Raw genomic sequence first — 23,168 nt, 5'->3', positions numbered from 1 at the left:
ATACATCACCTTGCTAAAATAATCTGCTAAGGTTAGCTTGAATAGCTGTTAGCTTGCCTGTGTTTAGATGTTTATTAGCAATTGTTATGAGTTTATGTAATCTGTTAGCTTGACTTTAATTAGCTGTTAGCTTGACTAATTAGCTTAACTTGGTAAGTTGGAAGCTTGAATAGTTGATATCTTGACTTTCTGCTAATTGGACTCTGTTTGCTGTTAGCTTGATTCTCCTGGTTCTCAAACATGCTAATCATGCTAGGTTCTTCCTTCCGCAGATAGGAGATTGAATGTCGCACTTAAAAACAAACAAAATAAACAAAAACTGAGCTGTCTCTTTAAAATAACAGCTAATATTCATGGTAGCTTTTGGTTTGGTTGGTAAATCTTGAATCTGATGGCCCAGTGAGGTCAGACAGGGAAGTTCTTGTTAGCTGAATCTCCAGGAACAGAAGTGAAACCTCTGCAGGATGGTGGGAGAGTGAAGGTTTCCTGTTGGTCTGCAAAGACAGATGTTGGGGTTGGAGATATTTGGCCACAAAGCTGATCTTTAGGCTACTTATTACCACTAGTCTGTTGATGTTTAAACATAGTTGGTTTTATATAAACTCAACAAGGTGGTTGATAAAACTCTCAGTTCCTTAAATATCTTTGGATAAATAAAGCCATAATTTTATGAGAATAACTTTATAATATCACCAGAACAGTCACATTTTTTGAGAAAAAACTTGAAATAATACGAGAAAAGTCATATTTTAAGAATAAATGCAAAATATTACAAGAATAAAATGTTGAAAATAATGTTGAAACAATATGAAAATAAATTAATTATACAATAAATAGATAATTAAAATCCTCTATCAAACTTTGACCTCCTGGTAAATTTATAACGAACATCTTTCTCGCAGCGAATCTCCATTTTGTGTAAATTTCACTTATTTTCCATCCATCATCCCAGTTTCACACCGTGACCTCTTTCCTCTCGGTCTATGTGACTTTGCGGTGGCGCATGTGTACAGGAGGAAGTTTTTCTTTCTTTTTTTTAGTGCGTTGCGTTGCGTGTCCGCCCCCTTCCCTCCCTCTTCATTTCCTCAATCCTGCTGCTTCACATCGGCGTCGTGAGGGGCCAGAGGTTCGGCTGCGACCCGGAGCATGGCGCGTCAAGGTAAGACGGAGCATTTTACCGCTTCACAGCCCGAGAAAACCCGGCCGGTTCGGTTCTGAACGCACGCTGGCGGCGTGGAAAACCCAAACAAATCAGAATCAGAACTTTAAAAATCACTCAGTCTGATCTGACATCAATGAAAGAGACATAATCAATTAGAGAGGCATCGATCCAGGGTGCGGACAACGAGCTTTGCTGTGTTGTTTTCCTGTTTCTGCTTGCAAACGGGTCTGAATGTAAACTCAAAACACCTGCGGACAGGTGCGAACACGCCGGTGTTGCGTTCAAGTGCTGTCGGAAACACGTTTTAGTCAAACTTGTGCACCGTGGCTTCCATAGACGGTTTATTTAAATGTTTTTAATCAAAAACTTGTTTCGACGACGCAGATTTGAGCAATTATGAATCTCTACCAAAATAATTAACTTTAAAAATGCTGCTAACACAAACACAGCTGGCTGAGGAACTCTGGATTTCCTCCGCATTAAATGACAGAAATATGACTTTTTAAAAAAAAAAAAATGTGTAAACAAAAACAACGACAAAGGTGTATTTGCTGATGACGTCAGAGGAGAACGTGATGTTTGAGCGGATCTGCTGGTTTCAGGTGAACGCTTCAGTTATTCCGAGGTTCCTGTGACTGATTGTCAAGTTCATGCCCAGTCCAAGATGGCTGCCGCCGCAGATGGTCATTACATCAATTAACAGATTAATTATGACCTATTTTATCTCATCTTTGCTCCCATGTTTGCTTGTATTTGGGTATTTTAAATATTTAATCTGTAAAATTAGGGGTGTCAAATGCATTTTGTACCAGAATATTTTGATAAAACCAATTAAAAATCTGTTAAAATTTTAATAAATTGCTGCAATAACTATTTTTTAATATTTAATATATCTTCACATTTGCTTAATTTGGTATTATAAAGATAAAAACTGCTTTGATTTGATTGAGAGTCAAGAGGGCCACATAAATAGCTTTGGCGGGCCATATTTGGCCCCCGCGCCTTCAGTTTGACACATGCTTCAGATAATTGTTCCATTTTTCCAGATTTTTGTCATATTAAAAGTTTCAAATCATCAATCATATCTAAAACTAAACAAAAAAAGCCTGATTAAGTGCAAAGGTCAGTTTTCCAACGATGGATTCAGCAGTTAAGTGACTGAATGTTTCCAAACTAACGTTGCGCGTTGAGGTAAGACGGCCTCTGAAGTTCAGAAACACTCAGACGTCCAGAAAGCCTCTGGATGGTCGCTGGGATCTCCGTGACGATTTCTCCCTCCGGTTCTGGACTCTGTGCAGCCCGAATGATCTTTGCTCTCACTTTTCTTTTTTTTACTTTTGGGCTGTTGTTATGCGTCACTGTGGCAACAAGGTGGTGTTTTTACAACTGGGAGCAGCTCATTAGCATCTCAAATAATATCTGAACTATGACCTGGGGGCGATGAAAGGAGCTTCATGGATGCAGGGAAGCAGAAACATTTAGAGAGGAACGGCAAAAGCAAAGGAGGAGGATTAGCAGAGCTAGCTAACAGCTGATGATGTCATCCTGGACTTTTTCTATTTTATTTGGAATATCATGTCTACTGCCTGAACACTGAGCTGGTAGGAAGTCATCAGACTGTCTTCAGTCAGAGGGTTCTTCAAAATCGCTGCGATATTGACTTCTACTGGAGCAGTCAGTATATTTTTTTTCTTGTTGTAAGTTCTTAGCTGTCCACAACAACTGTTTGAAGAAACTCAGATTATATGAGCTATAACAACATTTAATGACCTTTTAGATAAAGTGTTTTAAATTGAATTTCAAAACATTTTTAACAACTTTGAACTCTTGAGTTCCTGAAATAACTTTATGGCAACCGTTGCTGCCAATCGTTGCACAACCGGTTTTCCAGTTCAGAGGGCAATTAGGTTTTCATATAGAGCAACGTTTTTTCTCCCTTCATGAATGAAATCCTGATTTAAAAACTGCGTAGCCACGTTGTTTACTATGAATAATAATTATATGCAAATGTTAGGATTTCAGCTCTTTTCTGCAGAAGTTTTGCACATTTTAGCCAAATTGCATTAAAAGGTAAAATTGGTTCCAGAAATGGGAGTTAAAGTCTATTTGGGATGTTGACGCATCGGTTTCAGTCATAGGTTCTGGAGAAATTCTTGAAACTAACTCCAGTTAGTCATGAATACATTTTGTTACGCAACAGTAATTTCCGTTTCAGAACTTGGCATCGACCTAAAAAGATTCACAGTTTGCTCCAAACAGTTATCAAAGCTTTCCTGTTTGTTTTTTAAAAAAGAGACGAGTATCCAGACTAATTTCTGGTGAATTAAAGGAAAAACCCTTCAAAGTGTTTCTGGAGTTGAATATTATCAGTATAAAACTGGCTCTTCCTGTTGGAGACTTAAAAAATGCATTTCCTTTTCCTCCAGCCTGTTCTGAGCTGCTACCGGGTCTCTGCCGGCCCGAGCTGCGGTTCTGAGCGGCACGTTTATTCAGATTTGTTGTTGTTATGGTAACGCAGCTGTCGCTTTAACCCCATTCTCTTTCAGTTCCTCTCAGTAAACATCAATTCTGTAAAAGTAACAACTTCTGCTTGGTTAATTTTAAGTCTTAAATGTGATTGGTGGCTGCAGAGGTTGCTGCTTATCTGTCCTTATTGTTGAGGAAATGCGTTTCTTTTTTTATCCCGCTGAATAAAAAACTGATGGTCATGTTGATAAACCTAGAAATGACATTTTTCTCAGAGGTAGGAAGTGATAATTGAGTTTCTCTCTTATCAGCGGCGCTGATGGACGTTGGAATCGCGTTGAGTTGGAGGCCAAAAGGTCGATTTGTCTCGTTCTTTCTTCTGTTGGGGTAAAATGTCAAGATAATTCAGATTATAGATGTGTGGTTATGTTGGGAGTTTCTTCTCTGCACTCTCTAATATATCGCAATATCATCTGCAAACAATGAAATCCACAATGTGCAAATACAAAGTTTTACATTCAATATGCATTATTATTCTAATTATTTAGATTTTTACAGATGATTTTTAGGTTACATATGTTTCATGTTCCATTCTTTCCCATATTTATCTAGTTTCTCCTTTTGTCTTTTTTTTGTGAAGTGACTAACTTTCCCGTAACTTCTCACTGAGATTTAAGAAATTAAGTTAATAATTTCTTAGAATGAGGAAAAGGGATTTATTTGTTCCGGTTAACGTCTCATTACATACGGAGTACCGCAAGGCCCAATACCAGGACCCCTTTTACTCAGTACACTGCAAAAACACAAGATCTTACCAAGAATTTTCTAGTTTGAATATCTGATTACACTAAAAATAAGGCTAAACTAACTTACAAATAAATTTCAGTAGATGTAGAGCTTATTCTAAGTTAATAATTCTTTAAAATTGGGAAAGAAATTCAGGTTCTGTTGGCAGATTATTCAAGTTGTAACAAAACATTTTTTTCTTGTTGTAAGTGAATTTATCTTCCAATGGAACAAACAGTTTTCATCAATATTAAGGATTTTTTTAAAACTTAAAATCAGCTCCTACATCTTGCCAAAAGATGCCAAAAGTTTAGTCTTATTTCCAGTGTTATCAGATACTCAAGCTAGACCCAAAATTACTTGGTGAGATTTTGTGTTTTTGCAGTGTATCGTTTATCGCGATAACTTCTGGGACGATTTATCGTCTAGTAAATATATGAGTAATGTCGACTTATTTCAGTTTGCATAAATTATATCCAGTGGAAACTCTGCGAGTGAAACTGGTTCTGTTGGAGTGAAACTGGTTCTGTTGGATCTGGAGTAAACGTGTGAAAAGTGACTCTAAACTGAAAACTTTTCCTCTGGTTGGATCTGTCAACGCCGCCTCCTCAGTTGGCACTTGCGACCTTTGACCCCCCGGATGCGATTGAATATTTTCACATCCTTAAGTAGGAAATATGTCACCAGCTCTTGACTCACGGGAAATCGGTGACCATATAAGTGAGATTTATTTTCTCAGGGACATTTTGTAGCTTTGAAACCAAAATGGAGGAAGTTCAAGATGGAAAACCGACCAGATTTTAAGGTACAAAAGCTGGAAAATAGCAAATTGTCCAGTTCTGGTGCATTTAGAACAATGTTAGTTAATGTGCTTTGGTCTCAATTTGCCTTTTTTTGAAGAATAAATTAGTTTACAGACTTCTGTCTCCATTATTTGTTTTTTGATGTTGTTTTGCATATTTTAATGGCTTCTAGTTCCAGTGTTACACGTTTGTTAGAATATAAAGGTTATTGATCTTTGAGAGGATCTGATTGCTTATCGAGAGCCGTTGTAGATAGAAATAAATAATAATTTTTGTCAAAAAACTCAAATATTTTCAGATTAATCCCAAAAATTTGCTAGGCAAATAAAGGAAATTATTGAGTCTGAAATGTCAAAGATTTGTTAGAAAAAATTCTGAAATTGTGAGACTAATCTCAGAAATTTATCAGGAAATTTCATAGTTTGAAAAGTTGAAAATCTTCTGGAAAAAATTCAGAAATTTTGACATTAATCTGAAATTTTTGAGAAAAAACTTCAAGTTATAAAAAACTTTTTCTAGAAAACATTCTGGAACTAATCTCAAAAATTTCAGATTTTTTTTCTTGCACATTTTTGACTTTTCAAGTCCAGAGACTTCCTAATAATTTTGCTAAAATTATTTTGGCAAAACGAATTATTTTTGAGAAAATTTACTCCTTTTCTCTATCCAGAATTTCCCTAATACATTGTCATATTATTGTATTACTATTACCATTATGTGACTTGAAAAAGGTCTCAAATAACAGTATTATTGTTTATCGCAAAAACTTCTGGGACTTTTTATCATCCAGTAAAATTTATCCCGATACTCAACATCTGCTTTCTTTGTAATATTTTGATTTTTGTGTCCCATTTTTTAGAAAGGATTATAAATGTTCTCCAAAATGTGACTTCGTTTTTGAGGAAATTGTTAAAAATCAAAGCAGATTAACGTCCCATTTAGCTGCATTTGTCCAGAACACAGACAAAAGTGAGACCCGGTCCAGAAGCTGATGCCGAACACGGACCGGGTCGACTTTTAAGGAAAACTTCTCGAGTTCTGGTTCAGGAGCCGGTTTCTTTCTCTGCAGGAGGTTTTCTTCCTTCTCTGTCTGTGCAGAACGATTTCCTCTCAAAGGTTTTTCTGGTCACGCTGACCCAGTTCTATAAATGACCGACCCATTTGTCTCGGTTTTGTGGAACTAATTTTGGAGGAACAAGTTTCAGTGAATGTTAGCAGCACAATTCACAGTAAACCCAGCCGGTTTCTGACAAACGGGTTCAGTTTATTTACAAATAACAGATAATTAATCCTGTAAAATCTGTTTATTCTCCAACTGCCAACAAGTTTTCTTTCTAAGGAAACTCGGTCATTAACTTGCCGGTTTATTCTTCCTCCTGAGCAAGCATGTGGCGACAGTGGACGTGGTTTTCAAAGCATAAAAAAATAAATCTGAGAAAGTTTAACATGAATTTCCAGGCTGAAATGTTTAAAAGCTGCAAGAATTTTTTTTCAGTGAATATTTTTACCATTTTCACTGAGAGACAGATGTTTCTCCCCACTTTTGTTTTCAAAATGCGATGTAAACGTTACTTTATTTTAGATCTTCCTTTAGATTGTCACTTGGATTTCGAGCTGGACTTTGACTAGGCCATTCTAACACATGGATATGCTTTGATTTAAGTAATTTAATATCTATCACTGTAGGTTTAATGTCATTTTCCTGCTGAACTGCTCTTTCTGTCAGGACCAATAGGTTTTTTGAGATGATGATGAGCAACGAAGAAATTTTCTTAATTTCAACATTTTGCATCCAAGCCAAAAATACTCAACTTTGGTCACGTCTGATCAGAACGTCGTCATCTTCATATTTGCTGCTTCCCAGTTTTTAAAAACAGCATGTTTATATTTATTTCTGAGATTCTGTAAAATTGACTTTATGTAATAATGTTATTCTCATATCATAAACATACCTGGGGTGTTGCTTTGATTGCTTCAAAATGTTTGAGAAACCCTTTCATTTCCATGGCAACCAGTCAGCTGTGTAAAACTTGACCAAAACAAACTGAAACGCTGCTAAGACTGTGATAACGTCACTAAAGCAGGATGTTGGAAAGAGCAGGTTCTTCTTAAAGGGACAGTATTTTGTATTTTCCAGCCATTTTATAGCACAATCAAATAACTGTTACCTTCAGTTGTAATAAAAATACTAACTATATCAAATATGACTTATAAGAAACTCAAATTCGTAATTTAATGTCTTTGAAATTGGGCCTCTCTCTTTAAGAAGCTACTGCTCTTCATTAAGCTCCACCCCCAGGAAGTTGTCACATTGCTTCTCTATTAACCCTTTAACAACATTTTTACCACTGAGAAGTAGCTCCTTTATTGAGCTTAGCAGATGTTTGCTAGTTACTACTTGCTAGTCTGAAGGAACCGGTGTGGGGGAGGAGCTTCACCTTGAAGGCGGGGCTAGGTCCACCCAGGCGTTTTGCACAGCTGAATGGTTGCCATGGAGATTAAAGGATTTCTCAAACATGCATGAGGGAATCAAGTCATCACTCCAGTTTGTTTATGATGCGAGAATAACATCATTACATGATACTGTCCCTTTAAAGAGACAGAAGCACAATTTCAAGGCATCATATTTGACATACACAGCATTTTAATGAGAACTGAAGGTGACATAGTTAATTATGTTACAAAATGTCACTGTGCCCAGAAAACACATATCGTTTCTAATTTATGTCACATAAAATGCTAATGAAATACTTTATAAGTCGAGGTTGGAATGTCAAAGATTCATATTTTTCCAGAAACGATGCGTCTTTAGGCCATTTTTGACGTTTAAAGTCACTGCTGTCGTATTTCCTCTCAGCCCAGCTCCGTCCCTTCGCAGCGTAGCGCCACGGACTGACGGACGGATGCTGCAGGTGGAGCCAGAATGAGTGCCGTTCAGCTACTGCAGGAGACGCTGATCAAGCGTTCGCAGCAGAAGAAAAGGACGTCGCCTCTGAACTACAAGGAACGAGTGTTTGTCCTCACCAAGACCAGGCTGACGTACTACGAAGGGAAACCAGAGGTCTCTGTTCCTTGCTGCTTTACTTAAAAACAACAACATGGTGGCAGCTCAGCTTTACACACAAACACAGGATTTGAGTTTGAATAGAAATCTGGTGAACATATAGCTGGCCTGTCACAGTACAAAATAAATTAATCACATGACAAGTTTAAGTTTGTAGTAGGAAGTTTGGATCAATTTATTGTCCAGGAAAATTTATCATGACAGGCCCACATGTAGCCTGTACACTGCAAAAACACACAGTCTTACCAAGTATTATGGTCTAGTTTCTAGTGCAAATATCTTCCTACACTTAAAAGAATACAAAACTAACTTAAAAGTAATTTTTCAGAAAGAAATAGGAGCTTTTGAAGTAAAACAATTCCTTGATATTGATGGAAAGTACTATTTCTTTCTGAAAAGTTACTTTTAAGTTAGTTTTGTCTTCTTTTAAGTGTAGGAAGATATTTGAAGTAGACACAAGATACATTTACTTGGTACAATTTTGTGTTTTTTTCAGTGTATCTATAGTGTTTGTCATCAAGCAAATACACTTCAAAATGTTGGTTAGTGTTTCATTTATTGCTGGGTTTTTAGTTGAGATTTAAAGGCATTCAGGGTTTCAGCTGTTTTGCAGTTTTCTGGAAGTTTGTTCCAGATTTGTGGTGCATAGAAGTTGAATGCTGCTTCTCTGTGTTTGGTTCTGGTTCTGGGGATGCAGAGCCAGAACCAGAACCTGAGAGGTCTGGAAGGCAACAGAAGACTGATTTTATCGTTGTCTTTATGTGTTTCTGAAGGTTCAGCTTCAACTATAATATTATTTTAAGCCTAAATCTGACATAAAACTATGCAGAAATTATTCATGTAGATTTAAAAGGATTCCATTTTCATCTAAACATTTGTATTTTACTGTACAGTTGCAGTTCGCATGCAGTTTGGTTTGAGAGAAATTCAGTTTTACGCCCACATGTCTCTACAGTGAGGCAGATAACCAAATCAAAAACTGTTCTAGAGGAAATGACAGTTTTAGTTTTCTTTTTTTTTAGGTATCATCATCATCAAGTTAAAAAAAAAAAAAGAAATGAAACAAGCGTTTGCTTATTACTCATCTGATAAACTCTAGCTCAGAAACCAAATTGTCTGTCGACTGACAGTAACATGTTAGTGTGAATAAACAGAAAAAGCATTTCTGACGCATTTTTTCCACCAACAGAAGAAGTTCAAGAGGGGCTCGGTGGAGCTGAGTCGCATCAAATGTGTGGAAATCGTGAAGAATGGAGGTGGGATTATCCCCTGCCAGAACAAATACCCGTTCCAGGTAAATCAAAAACACGCAGCATTCTGCTAAAGCACGATGAAAACTGATGTTCTCATCACGTTTGGAGATGAAAAGGCGTCATGCGTCTGCGCCAAGATAACAATCAGAGAAAACCGGCTGCTGGCAGAGCCGAGCCGCAGCTGCTTTAACCTGCAGATCAGCGTTTCGGCTCATTGAAGAGAGGAACTGCAGTCACTCCCACACATTTCTTACCTACAAACGTCCTTTTTCCGTCCTTCACAGCTTCCTGGTCAGACAAACTGACCGTAAACATGCCGAACTCTGTTAACTGGATTTATTATTTTACATTTTAACTTTTATTTTCCCAGTTTGTTGCTGAGTCGCTTTCTCCAGGATTTTTATCTTGTTGTCACTTTAATCTGCATTCCTTCCCCAGTTCCTCGATTCCATAAAAGAAAGAGTGACTTTTAAAGTTTAAACTGGTTTTAGAAGTATTCCTTTTAAAAATAATATAATAATTTACACATCTTTTTCCACCATCAAGTCTCACTACTTTGTTTAAAGTATTGCATGTTGAGTTTATTGCTGAGGAGGAACAAGAACATTTCTAGTCCTTTTTTGTTCAAAACTTGACGGTTTGGACCAAAACTTCTTTAGATTCACCACATCTTACCAAATTTTCCTGAATGTTTCTGTGTTTGTGTCCAGGTTGTGTACGATACCAACACGCTGTATGTTTTCGCTCCCAGTCAGAAGAGCAGATCTCTGTGGGTCCTGATGCTCAAACATGGTGGGTCAATAAAAACAAGAACCAGTCAAACTGAAAGTTTACCAGATGAGTCATGGGAAAAACCAAGATGGCTGCCTCCAGTGGTTTAAAACAGAGAGGCACGATGCCAGGGGGTAAAGGTTCCCTGGGAAAGCCTGGAAGTTGATTCAAGTGTTTTCCAGGTCTGGATAAGTTTGGAAAAAGAAAATTCACTCTTTCATCCATCAGTTTGTTTCCCATCGGCTCTCATCAGCAGTTTTGTAACGTTGGACTTTTCTTCAGAACTTGACTCCAAATCATTGGTGAAAAAATTTTATTTTCATGGATTTTTTTTCCTGTAGATTTTATCTAAGATATTTGGTCAATTAAGTCATCTGCCAGGCTGCTGTTGGAAATCAGAAAAAAAAGTTTAAAGGGGGATTATTATGCAAAATTAATATTTTTGGTCCCTTTTTGTACTTTTATTTTGGTCTCATCTGCTTCTAAAAACACAGGCGCTTAAAAAAATCACTTAGCTGTTTTTTGTTGTTTTTTTAGTTAATGTTACTTTATTTATTTATTTATATTCAGTCATATTTGAAATACCTACATCACATTTATGTATGCATATATTTAAAATATATATATTTTACATCTTTTATCGGTCATCTTGGAAGGTCTAGCTTGTTTACTAATAATCAATTTCCCCTTCGGGATCAATAAAGTATATTCTGTTCTATTCTACTTTTTTATTTTTTTGGTGTTTGGAAGATTAACCATTTTGTCACCTAGCAACCCCAGCAGAATTCCACCCGTTACCTAGCAACCCCAGCAGAATACCACCAGTTACCTAGCAATCCCAGGAGAATTCCACCCGTTACCTAGCAATCCCAGCAGAATTCCACCCGTAACCTAGCAACCGACGCGGAACTCCAGCACACTTGGTCAGCTGTATAATGGCTGGTGGAAAAGACAAAGTGTTTTGTTGTTGACTTATCGTCCAGAAACTGTACCGGTTCATCTGTTTGCAGCCATTTTTAATGTAAAAGTGTAAATTTGGAGTTTGGGGGGCGTGGCCAGCAGCAGCTTACTTGGATTTAAAGTGAAAAGACACGTTAAAGCTGCTTGGTCTGAATGATTTGTTACAGAAAAAATTATTTTCATGTTTTGTTTAGGCCGTAGAGCTATTCTAAGTTGTATGTACAGCATCTGCTGCAAAAGTACAAAATCTTACCAAGTACTTTTGCTTTGTTAGGAAGCATAATGGGTCACCTTTAATCTCCCCTGATGTTGGGCAGTAATGGACGCCGTTGTTCTGCAGCTACTAGACCGGATGAGGTTCTGTTTACCTCCAAAATGTTTTTGTTTGATCACATTCTGATGATAATGGCGTTGAGAGCAGATGCCCTGAAACGTTTTCACACTTCGAACCGCACGCTGAGGCTGGTTTCTCTGCAGCCCCCTCTGTTTCCACTGCGCTGTCGCGTTTTCTTTCTTTTTATCTCGGCAGGAAGTGGACCCTCTGTCTGCAGATTGATCTGGTTTGATTTTCAAACACAGATCCGCTGCAGTCGGTCAATTTATCTGTTTCGACATCAAACCCTAAGCATGAAACTAAATTTATATCTACGTAATTTGTTCACACAATGAGAAAAAGTGATTTATAAAGGCAAAAAGTTATTAATTCAGCAGAAAAATCCAATGTTATTCTTAGTTTTTCCTTCACTTAATCTTTTGTTCTTTTGCTGCTTCCAGAGATCCAACACAACGCAGGCGTGCTGCTGAAGTTTCACCCCCAGTTCTGGCTGGAGGGCGTCTGGCTCTGCTGTCGGCAGGCTGACAAACAGGCGCCGGGCTGCGAGGAGTACAACCTGTTAGGAGACAGTAAGACCCACCTCATGATGTCACTTCCTGTTCAGTGTGACGCAGCGTCATCAGTCAGTCAACTAATTTAGTCAGATATGGCGCGCTTCTATGCATATTCATAAAAAGTTGAGTGGAAGGAAAAATGTTATCTATATATAAGTGTAACATTTAAAGCTTCTTGAGAACCATTCAGCTTGAGGTCAAAGGTCACAGTGATCCAGCCAGTAAAGACGAAACAGAAACATTGAAACTTTCTGCTTCACTGACGGTTTCTGTTCCTCTTCTTCTAGTTTCCAGAAAACCTCTGCCTCCGATTCCTGGACAGGAAAACACGGTGAGTAAACAAATCGAGCAGCAGCCGATGAATCAGGAGCAGCAGAGACGCTGACGCAAACACTCCGTCCTGCTGTCCGCAGCGCCGGCCCCGTCCTCCTCCCGTCCCGCAGGACGAAGACGAGGATGACGAGGAGGTGGTGGTGGCTCTCTACGACTTCCCAGGGATGGAGCCGCACGACCTGAAGCTGGTCCGCGGCGGAGAGTACGTCATCCTGGAGAAATGTGACGTCAACTGGTTCAGGGCGCGCAACGAGTACGGGTGAGAGGTCGCACACCGGAGCAGAGGTCACGCAAAACACTTTAGCTGTCCGCCATTTTGGCTGAACCTTTTCAATGTCCACCATTTTTACATTGTGAGCCAAAATCATCAAGTTAAAGCAATCAGGGGTCATATTTTTCCACTTAAAAAATCTAAATATTTTTATTGTAAATCTTTGTGTGATTTAGGCCATGCACACCAAGCATGATAAAAGTATCTCAGTGAAGTCGTTCTATTCATGTCACAAATGTAGTTCCTGTCACTTTATCCCTCGACAAATTTAACATCTCACTTATCTGTGGGTAAATTTGCTCATAATTTGTGCTGCAGTAGGGATGGTAAAGTAAACTCTGTTTAGCACCTTTCATAGCTAAGTGCTTTTCACAAATGGATACATGCTCTACTGCCGACCCTGCAGCTCAAGCTAGTTAATGTAAAACTAGAACTTTGTTGTTAAGGATGCAGATGATGTAATCTACCTGGTTTTCACAAGAAGTGAGAACCAGGTGTTTTTTCAGGCGTGTGCACTGCAAAAACACAAACTCACCTAGTAGTTCTCTCGTTTACAGTGCAAATATCTTAGTACACTTGAAATAAGACAAAACTAATTTAAAAGAAACTCATCAGCAAGCTATAGAAAGCAGCTCCTTATCTTACAGAAAAGTTACTTATAAGTTTTGTCTCATTTCATATTTGCACTAGAAATCAGACCAAAACTATTTGGCAAGGTTTTATGTTTTTGCAGTGTAAAATCTCAATATAAAGAGCTGGACGCCTCAGTAGGGAAAGAGGTTAAATTAATCAGTTTTTCAGTTAAATATGTAAGGAATTACACTTTGTGCAGAATAAACTAGATTTTTTTCCACTGTTTGTACTTTTTAAAGTAGATTTTTGGGTTTGTTTCTCAGGGAGGAAGGCTACATCCCGAGTAACTACGTGACGGAGAAAACATCTGGGAACCTGGTCCAGTTCGCGTAAGTGGCTTAAATATTTCCTGGTTCAAAGTTGAAACCTGCTACTGATTTAATCTAAACGTCTGCAGCTTTCATCAGTCATTAACTTTACTAACTCGCACCGATCATAAATTTAGTGAAAGAAAGATCGAGTATGAAGATTTTCTTTATGTAATGAATGTAAATGTTCACTTTAATGACTGTTTCTGCTTAAACTGAAACTTATTTTTATTTCCAGCTGATGTAGAAGTAACAGCAGGAGTGCCTGCAGGTTTTGCACATGTGGTTTTTGTTAAAAATTATTATTTAACATTGTGAGAGGGCATTTTCCCTCTCATCCTAAACGTTTTCCTTTAAAATTTCAGTGAGAATTTATTTCATTAGCTGATCAGGATAAAACCAGGAGATGCGATTAAAAACAATGTTTTGTTTCTACAAGCAACCTTTCTCCCAATATGTAAAGGTTTAAATCTGTCCCTTCACAATGAAAGCATGAGGAGAAAATTAACTGACAAAAACAAGGTTAGCACTAACTTTGTTTGCAAATAATTCAACATTGGAGAGTAGTAGAAGAAGAAAGAGAGGTAAAGTGTTGAGTTTGTCCAGTCGTTTAAATCTAAAGCAGAAGATACAGAGCTAGCCCAGGATAAGCCAACTCTCTCATGCCTCCTTCTTGTTGCTAAATCTGGATGCTAAAACGTTTTCCTCCTTTATAGACAGAAGTAGGAACCACAGTTGCCTGCAAATACTTTAATTATCCTCTAAAAACGCTTATAACCGCTTATTTTAATATTAAAAACACCAAATATACCTTAATATGCTTTAATACAGGCTGTAGAAACCGCTAGAGGTAACGCAGAAGCTAACGTTTACTGTTTATTTTATTTCCGCTCTTCGAGGATTCAGCCAGTCAGCGCCAAGGAAAAATAAATGCAGCTCTTTGATTGGCTGGTTTGCTAACTCCAGCCAATAGGGCGCCAGGTAGCATTTCTGCTACATATTTCAGATGTCCAAGTTAGATTTGCTGTAAGAATTTGCAAACATTTGAATTATTTACAAATAATATGTTTTTTGCTGCACAGTTTGATGTTTTTTTAAGTCACAGTGCAGCTAAATTACTATTGTGCTTTTAATGTGCTACTGTAAAGGCTACAAGAACTTTTTGAATTTGTCATGCATTTAAAAAAAAATAAAAGTCACATTTAGGTTGACATTTATTACAAATAAGGTAATCTCTCAGATTAAGGGTTAGAAGTGATAAAAGTCTTATAATGTTTGTTTCAGATGGTACAGTAAGGGCGTAAACAGGAACATGGCCGAGGAGCTGCTGAGGAAGGAGGTCAGTGTTTATTATTATTTATTTTCTGCTTCTTTACTTTTAATATTTTATCAAATGTAAACCTTCATAACATGACTGATTCAGACGCAGAAGCTTTTATTTAAATCTCATCAGTTAAATATCAAGCAGTTTGTCTGCTAAAGAAAAATGACCGATATTTTTGGTTTGTTTGTGTTTGTCGCCCCCTGCAGGATAAAGAAGGAGCCTTCATAGTGAGAGACTCCAGCCATCCGTCTACTTACACCGTCTCTCTTTACACCAAATCTGGATCTGGGTAATAATCCATGTTAGCCTTAATTTCACTTTTTAAAGAACTGGCTTCTGCTGGTTTTGTCTGTTTTAGATTCTTGACAAAATCTTTGTTGGTTAATATAATTAAAATTTAGCTTTTCAGATATTTTTAAACCCCTGATTTGACTGGATTTAGCCAATTTTTTAAATTAAAATTAAACATTTTAACTAAACCAAACCTCAGTTGTGTTGAGTATTAATATTGGCGTTTTGTCTTGACTGGTTTAAGATTTCAACCATTTTTCTTTACATCATAGCCGAAGTTTAGCTCCCCAATATCTACCTCAGGCTCCCAGCTGTAGGTTTGGACTAGGCCGTTGTAACACATAGCAAAAGATATGCAGTGATAGTTTTCCTCCCCACGTTGTGTTTTGCTTACAGACCAAATGTTTCGGCTTCAGTTTAACATGGATTTGTTTCTATTTCTCCCTCTGATCTGCTGTTTTGTTGTGTTTTGTAGGGAAGGAGGTCCAATGATTAAACATTATCACATTAAAGAGACGCGATGCACACCCAGAAAGTTTTACCTGGCTGAGAAACACCTGTTCAGCTCCATCCCTGAACTCATCGAGTACCACAGCCACAACGGAGCCGGTAACAAAAAACCCAGCAGAACAGAGCTTAGCCGACGCTAACCAATGTTATCTCTATGTAAATTCATGCTATGCTAACCAATACTTAGCACCAACATTACATCTAAACTTTATATTCTATTTTCTTTCTTTGAGTAGCTGTTTAATTAAACTCAAAGTTTCAATACAATTTGGTGTGAGATACAGAGAGGATTTAATTCTTAAAGGGGCAGTGTCATGTAAAATTAACTTTTTCAGCTTTACATCATATTACAACATTGATTATTTCATGACTGCTTGAGAAATCCTTTAATCTCCATGGCAATAATCCAACTGTGCAAAACGCCTGGGTGGACGTAGCCCCGCCTTTAAGGCCGAAGCTCCTCCTCCCAGCTGCAATTTCAAAGCGTCCTAGAGTCAACTTGGCTCCTTCAGACTAGCCAGCAGCAATTGGCAAACACGTGGTGGAAATGAGCATCTGCTGAGCTCATTATAGGAGCTGCTTCTCAGTGAAACGCTGGTAAAAACGTTACGGTGGAGCCATGCTGGGATGACTTCCTGGAGGCGAAGTTTTAGACAGAGCAGGATCTTCTTAAAGAGACAGGCCCCATTTAAAGATGTTGAATTGCAGTCAAATTTATTTTGTTATATTTGATATATGTAGCATTTTTATAACAACTAAAGGCAACATAGTTGACTGTACTATAAAATGTCACTATGTGGCTGGAAAATACTCATTACTGCCCTTTAAGTATTTGAATAGCAGATAATTTATGTGTGAATTATTTGTTGTTCAGGTCTTGCTGCCAGGCTCAGATATCCTGTAGGAAAGCAGGACAAGTCAGGTCCGTCGACTGCGGGTTTCAGCTACGGTGAGTAGCAGCCATTATTGTTAATCTTTCTAAAGCGCTGAAGGCCTTTACTTCAGACTTTAGTTGACGTATTTTACAGTATTTTCCTGCTCTTCGTCTAACCCTGGATCTGTTGTATCTGCAGAGATGTGGGAGATCAACCCGAGCGAGTTGACCTTCATGAAGGAGCTGGGCAGCGGTCAGTACGGCCAGGTGAGGCTCGGCATGTGGAGGTCCCAGCACAAGGTGGCCATCAAGGCCATCAAGGAGGGCGCCATGTACGAGGAGGACTTCATCGAAGAGGCCAAACTCATGATGTAAGGACGAGAAAACGAGCAAAATTAGAATTACTTCAGTGGTGTACTCTTAAATTGTCGCCATCTAGTGATTAATGACAGGTACTGCAACTAAAAACATTTGTAATAATCAGATTTGTTCAAAGAAAGAAGATTTGAGTTGGGTTGGAGACCCTTATTTCCAGTGTTTTCCAAAGTGGGTGGGAAAATAAATTTGGCTCAATGGAAAAGTAATTTCTTTTTCTAAAATGTTTTTACGCTATGATGAAGTGGGTTTTTTTTAATCAAAATTGGCTTATTTTGCTGTCCTTCAATGGAAATGACTTTTTCGCATCATACCAGTCACATGATCAACAACCGGATGTTACTACTGGCAGAAACCATGAAGAAGACGACAACAGGAAGTAGTTGGAGGATCATGCCATATTTTTAATGACATCATGTGATTTAAACACACATGTGATTTTAATTCTGTTTCTTATTTAACAGAAACACAGCAATTCCGAAATAGTGTTTGTTCGACGTTAGTGGGACATCTACAAATTTTACGCACATTTGTAATGGAAATGCAGCCACTCAGCGTAACTTTCAAAACAAAGATGGAGTAGCCTCAGATTTTAGCAGTTGTATTATTTGTCCATCTTTGGTAAAAGATGGACAAATGATCTCTCCCACCAGTACTAGACTAGTGTGTTTGTTTTGGTTGTATTTACCCAGAATGCCCTGTGCTGTAGCCCACTTCCTGCTTGTGGAGCGGGCTCTGGTTTGCTTAATGTTCACATATGGATTTGAAATGAATCAGAATTCACTTCAGCTACACCGAGACAGTGATTTTGAGTGGACCAGAGTTCGTATCAGAGACCACAGACAATTGAACCGAACAGTCTTGGCAAACAAACTGGAGTTCAGTTAGAGCGGACTGACCAGGACTGGTGTGAATGAACCCAAAAACCTGGATTTTCTTTTGACGGTCCGGTCATTCTCCTGCCGTCTCTCCAGGAAGCTGTCCCACCCTAAGCTGGTGCAGCTGTATGGCGTCTGCAGCCAGCAGAGGCCCATCTACATCGTCACAGAGTTCATGCAGCAGGGCTGCCTGGTGAACTACCTGAGGCAGCGGCGCGGCAGCTTCAGCCCCGGGTCGCTGCTCGAAATGTGCCTGGACGTCTGCGAAGGCATGGAGTACCTAGAGGCAAACAACTTCATCCACCGAGACCTGGTACGGCTCTTCACTGGTTCTGATTGGGGCTAACCCACTGCTGCTGTTTCATTTATGGGCTGTTTATCTTCTGAAGGCGGCCAGGAACTGCCTGATGAACGACGCCATGGTGGTGAAGGTTTCTGACTTCGGCATGGCCAGGTATGACTCCATATTCTGATTATTTTCATATCACTCAAACAAATCTGCGGTCTTTAAACGCTCCTTTTGCAGATACGTCTTGGACAACCAGTACACCAGCACCAAAGGCGCCAAGTTTCCTGTGAAGTGGTCTCCACCTGAAGTCTTTAACTACTGCAAGTTCAGCAGCAAGTCGGACGTCTGGTCGTACGGTGAGGGCGATTGAACCACATAGCAACACATTTACACATCAACACCCATACAGAGCTGAGAAACTCACCCTTAAATGAGTCAACATTACTTCTGCTAACTCTAAAACAACAAACCAAGATGGTATTTAGAGGAAGCTAATGCTAAAGCTAGCAGAAACTAGTGCTAGACTAGAGGAGTCTAATGGTAAAGCTAGCGGAAGCTAATTCTAAAGTGCTAACTAAAGTTTAAAATATATATACACCCTCAATCACCACTTTAAATTTGACATTATAATTTACATGTTCTCTTTTACCCTTATTTTATTTATATTTATATATTTTTCTCTGCTGTCTGTGTTTTATTTCCTGTATGTTTGTAGTTTTAAACATTTACTGGAGGGGAAAAAGAGAATATGAGAGGAAACGAATCTGCTACGTCTCCCATTTCAAAATAAGAGCATGAATATAAACTTATAACTAAATGAAGAATTCTTAACAGTTAATAACAAAAACGTCAACACAGATGTTGAACTTTATCCAAGTGAAAGTTTACAAAACAGAAAAGTGAATTAGTGTTAGAATTATCTAAATAAATTCGTCCAGGAGAAGCTAAGTGTGCTAAGTGTTTTCAAAGTTAGCAAAAGCGCTAAATGAAAATTTAGCTCTGTTAATGGAAGATTAGCGATGGTGTTCCCACCACCGTTTTTCAGATTATTTTATCATCAGACAAACAAAACCTGGAAAAATACAACAAAAGCTTTGGGTTGGTTGGGTTCTGATAGTTTAATAAACCAAATAATTATTTGACAACAAATTTTGTTTTTTTTAATGTTAAAACTTGTTTGATGAGCTAAAACAGGAACATTTAAGAACATTCAAGAGCATTTGAAGACATTAACACGCTCGTGTTTGTGTGTGTCCAGGCGTGCTGATGTGGGAGGTGTTCACAGAGGGCCAAATGCCGTTCGACCAAAGTCTCAATCACGAAGTGGTTGCCATGGTAACCAACGGCCATCGGCTGTTCCGGCCCAAAATGGCCCCGCCCGCCTTGTACGACATCATGCAGCTCTGTTGGGACAACGTAAGTGGAAGGAAAACTGTGGATATCTGCCTTTTCAGCCTCTTTCTGTAACATTTTACTGCTTTACTGATTTTATGTCCTGTTCCAATTTGGCGTCTGATTCACAGAGCAAACGGCACAAATTACATGCTGGTGGAGGGATTTTTCACTTGGCCCACTCCTTTGGAGAAAGTTTTAACATGGAGTTAACAAAAAATATATGCATTCAAGTAAATAATCTGATATATTTTTAGTTTAAAAAAATAATCTAAAAAGAAATTCTGACTATTGTCAATGAGAAGATTCTACCTGATTACATAACGACAGAAGTGAGATGAGTTTTTATGTTTTAACTGCCTTTTTATTGAATATACTTTTTACAATATGTATAACACTGCTATCTGTAAGTGGTACTAATTGCATGATTTTTCTGTTTTTATGGAGTGAAGATGGAAATTAGCACTAATATATTTGTATTTTTGATGAAGAAAGGTCTTATTTCCAGAGCAATCGTTATTCATTATTGAATATAGTGCCATCTGGTGGTCTGTTCTGTTATTTCAATGCTTAACTTTGAAACGGTAACAAGAGACTTATTTTATTGTTGTAGATAAAAGGAATATTTTTTAGGCAAAACAGATTTATTTATTTCCTTTACAACATTCCTGTTTTCTATTTGGTAAAACTAATGATGTAGTTTTACATCATTAGTTGTAAAACTACATCATTAGTTTTAACGTTGGTGGAAGTTAAAACTTCTACCAATGTTAACTGGATAGTGAATATTTCACACTAAAATAAGCTCCTTTTTTTGCTGAAAAATTACCTGCAAGTTAAAATGTGTCTCATTTCAAGTGTTCTGAGATATTTGCACTAAAAACTAGATAAAAATACTAGTTTGGTGCCTTGTTCCATTTTGGTGCAACACAGTTACCTTATTGTTGTATAAAATGGCTCAATGTGGTTAGAAAACGCATACCGGCCCTTTAAGAGTTCCAGATTCTGCTCTGCTTTTCTAGAGGAAGTGCCTGAAGTTTTATTTTTCTCTCTGCAGAGACCGGAGGAGCGTCCGTCTTTCTCTCAGCTTTACCTGATGCTCTCAGACGTTTTGGAGGACGACGGTATTTCTTCATGCTGACCATCCAGGCTCCTCCTCATCCTCGCTGAAGACACACCCTGCTGTCGTAACCTTTCTAAAGGCTCTGTGGTATATACATATTTATATTTTAAAGCCACAAATGGGAGGACAGCATTCTGCACAGTAACGCTGCTTAACGCGATGAAGCGTCGAGGCGTCCAGAGGAACCGGCCACGTCTGCTCCGTCTCTGCTGAACCCGGTTCAGGACGGCTACCGGGAACTGAGCGACGCTCTCTGACTGTGGAGGCTTAGCCAGGCGTTTCAACATGTTGGGGGGAAATAAATATTTTTTTACTAAGCTTTATTTCTTCTACTTGTTGGAGTTCTTACTGAAAGTAAAGAAACTCACAAGTCGAGGTGTGGTTTAACTGCAGCACAGACTGAGTTTCATGTGAAACCATCACTTAAATTAAACCTAAAAATATATATATAACTAATTTTTGCATTTTTAATAAAATAAATTTTGTGGCCTGCCAGTGGTTTAAACTATCCAGTTTTGGACATTTCTTTGGGGGGAAAAAAGTTTAAGCTTTTTAGACTTATCACACATTGTTTCATCTTATTGTGGTGTGTAAAACATGTTTATAACACTCTTTATAACACAGTGTTATAAACAATCTTAATGGTGAGTTATAAAGCATCAATATGTTGCTTTACATTGTTTTATAATATTTTTAACATAGTTTCAACATTGTAACAGATTATACTGCAACAATATTGCTGTTAACATTGATGTCTTACAATAACAGTATGTTGCTTTGTTACAATGTTGCTTTGTAATATATTTAACATTGTTATAAAGCAACATTATTGTTTATAACAATGTTGCTTTGTAACAACATATTGTTATAATATTGTTTATAACAATAGATTGTTGCTGCAGCAGAATATCAATGCTTTGTAACAATATGCTAAAACAAAGTTTAACTTTTCAGACTTTTGTTAACGTGACATGTTGTTGCTAATCAGATTGTTTCAACATATTGTTTATAACATGTTTATAACAGTATAACAGTTATGCTTTATAACAACAACATGTTGTCATGAAGAGCCGTTTCTACAGTCAGTGATGCTTCGGGGCTCCATGTCATCTGCTGGTGATGCAGTAATTCATGCAAAAGGAGCCCCAACTCCCAGTACAGTTTCTTACTGGTCTACTTGCACTGAATGTGTGATGTGTATTATCCTTGGGCCATAAAACCTCAAAATGAACATATACATTATGGTATGAGTTTCAACTTTATGAATGTACTTAACTGAAATAAATAAATTTTTTTTAACAGACTCCCAAAGCATTTCAGTGCGTTTGTTTATCCTCGTTGCCATGGTAACGATGCCAGGTCGACCTCAGCGATGAACACATCCGTACCCCAGAGACTGCATATAAACACAAGCTTTATATTTTCTCCTCCACGTGTCATTTGTGACATTGACATGTGAACCATCAACTTTTCAGCACAAGGTCAGGGGGAATTAAAACACGAGACATGCAGCAGGTTTCAGAGAAAATGTTAATTTCCTTGAAACGGTTATCTCAAACATCAGACCTCACATTCTGTCATGCGAATGAGCCACGACTTCCTGTCATGTTTGAGGAAATGAAATGTATTTCTTCATTAAAGGGAGCAAAGTCACCGTGGCACATTCTCGTAAGAAGCGGTGAGTTAATGTTTTTAACTTAAAATGTGAATATGATGAGACAATACGAATTTACTTATTTACAACTTTATATGTGGGTCAAGTTCAATATTTCAATTCCAGATTTTCAGTTTGTAGTTTCAATGGCTTTGTTATTCCAACATACTGACAAAATTTTAAATTTCTATATTCCTTGTGGGTAACTGCAAAAACATAAAATTCAAGTATTTTTTGTCTAGCTGCTAGTAGTAATATCAGTTTTATCTTATTTGAAATGTAGCTTACAGGTCTTGAACTTAAGTCAATTCTTTAATATAGATTTTTTTTTTTTTAACTTCCGCTGGCAGATTATTTCACCTGTAACATGTGAAAAATGTATTATAGGGGAAAATCTGCCAGTGGAATTGGTGCTTTTTCAACAATATTAAGAAAATATTGACTTCAACAAGAGGGATTATTTGTAAACTCAGTGGTACTTACAAAAGACAAATTAAATATGATTATTTCTTCCTATTTGGTCACATTTAGCGGGATGGAAGTTGTAGTTGCAGAGTGGGTGTGTTCTGCCATTTATAAAGTTATAGAATAAAAAAAAACACCAACAAATTGGTTTATTTAGCCTGTGAGAGAAAAAAAAGGCATTTTCAAAGTCATATTTTCACCATATTATTCCTACATTTATGCTACTAAAATTGAACATTTAATTTCCAAACTAAATTAAATATTTAGTTAGGAAGCTAAGTATCTAGCTTTCAAC

The 23,168-nt window shown here is 37.7% G+C and overlaps 1 protein-coding gene across 1 annotated transcript; it reads left to right on the top strand.

Annotated features, from left to right (window-relative positions):
- The first annotated feature begins 808 nt into the window (after positions 1–808).
- tec (tec protein tyrosine kinase) lies at positions 809–22,058 on the top strand. Its single transcript, XM_015011697.2, has 18 exons — positions 809–1,159; positions 8,075–8,278; positions 9,471–9,575; positions 10,245–10,326; positions 12,040–12,168; positions 12,441–12,484; positions 12,567–12,745; positions 13,654–13,719; positions 14,983–15,037; positions 15,229–15,311; positions 15,789–15,922; positions 16,698–16,772; positions 16,897–17,068; positions 18,047–18,263; positions 18,340–18,404; positions 18,477–18,595; positions 19,498–19,655; positions 20,689–22,058. Exons 2-18 carry the CDS (start codon positions 8,141–8,143, stop codon positions 20,770–20,772), a joined length of 1,905 nt encoding a protein of 634 aa, XP_014867183.2. The 5' UTR covers positions 809–1,159; positions 8,075–8,140; the 3' UTR covers positions 20,773–22,058.
- Positions 22,059–23,168: the final 1,110 nt, after the last annotated feature.

This window comes from Poecilia mexicana, unplaced genomic scaffold (genome assembly GCF_051168715.1).
Source record: "Poecilia mexicana isolate PSO_F unplaced genomic scaffold, ASM5116871v1 scaffold_18, whole genome shotgun sequence".
Lineage (NCBI taxonomy): Eukaryota > Metazoa > Chordata > Actinopteri > Cyprinodontiformes > Poeciliidae > Poecilia > Poecilia mexicana.
This window is presented reverse-complemented; position numbering and strand designations above follow the sequence as displayed.

Excerpts from the sequence above, each read along its gene's own strand:
- tec (XM_015011697.2), top strand. The coding sequence starts at position 8,141 with ATGAGTGCCGTTCAGCTACTGCAGGAGACGCTGATCAAGCGTTCGCAG. Across the intron at positions 9,576-10,244 it reads AGAACAAATACCCGTTCCAG|GTTGTGTACGATACCAACAC; the intron begins GTAAATCAAAAA and ends GTTTGTGTCCAG. Across the intron at positions 15,038-15,228 it reads AGGAGCTGCTGAGGAAGGAG|GATAAAGAAGGAGCCTTCAT; the intron begins GTCAGTGTTTAT and ends CGCCCCCTGCAG.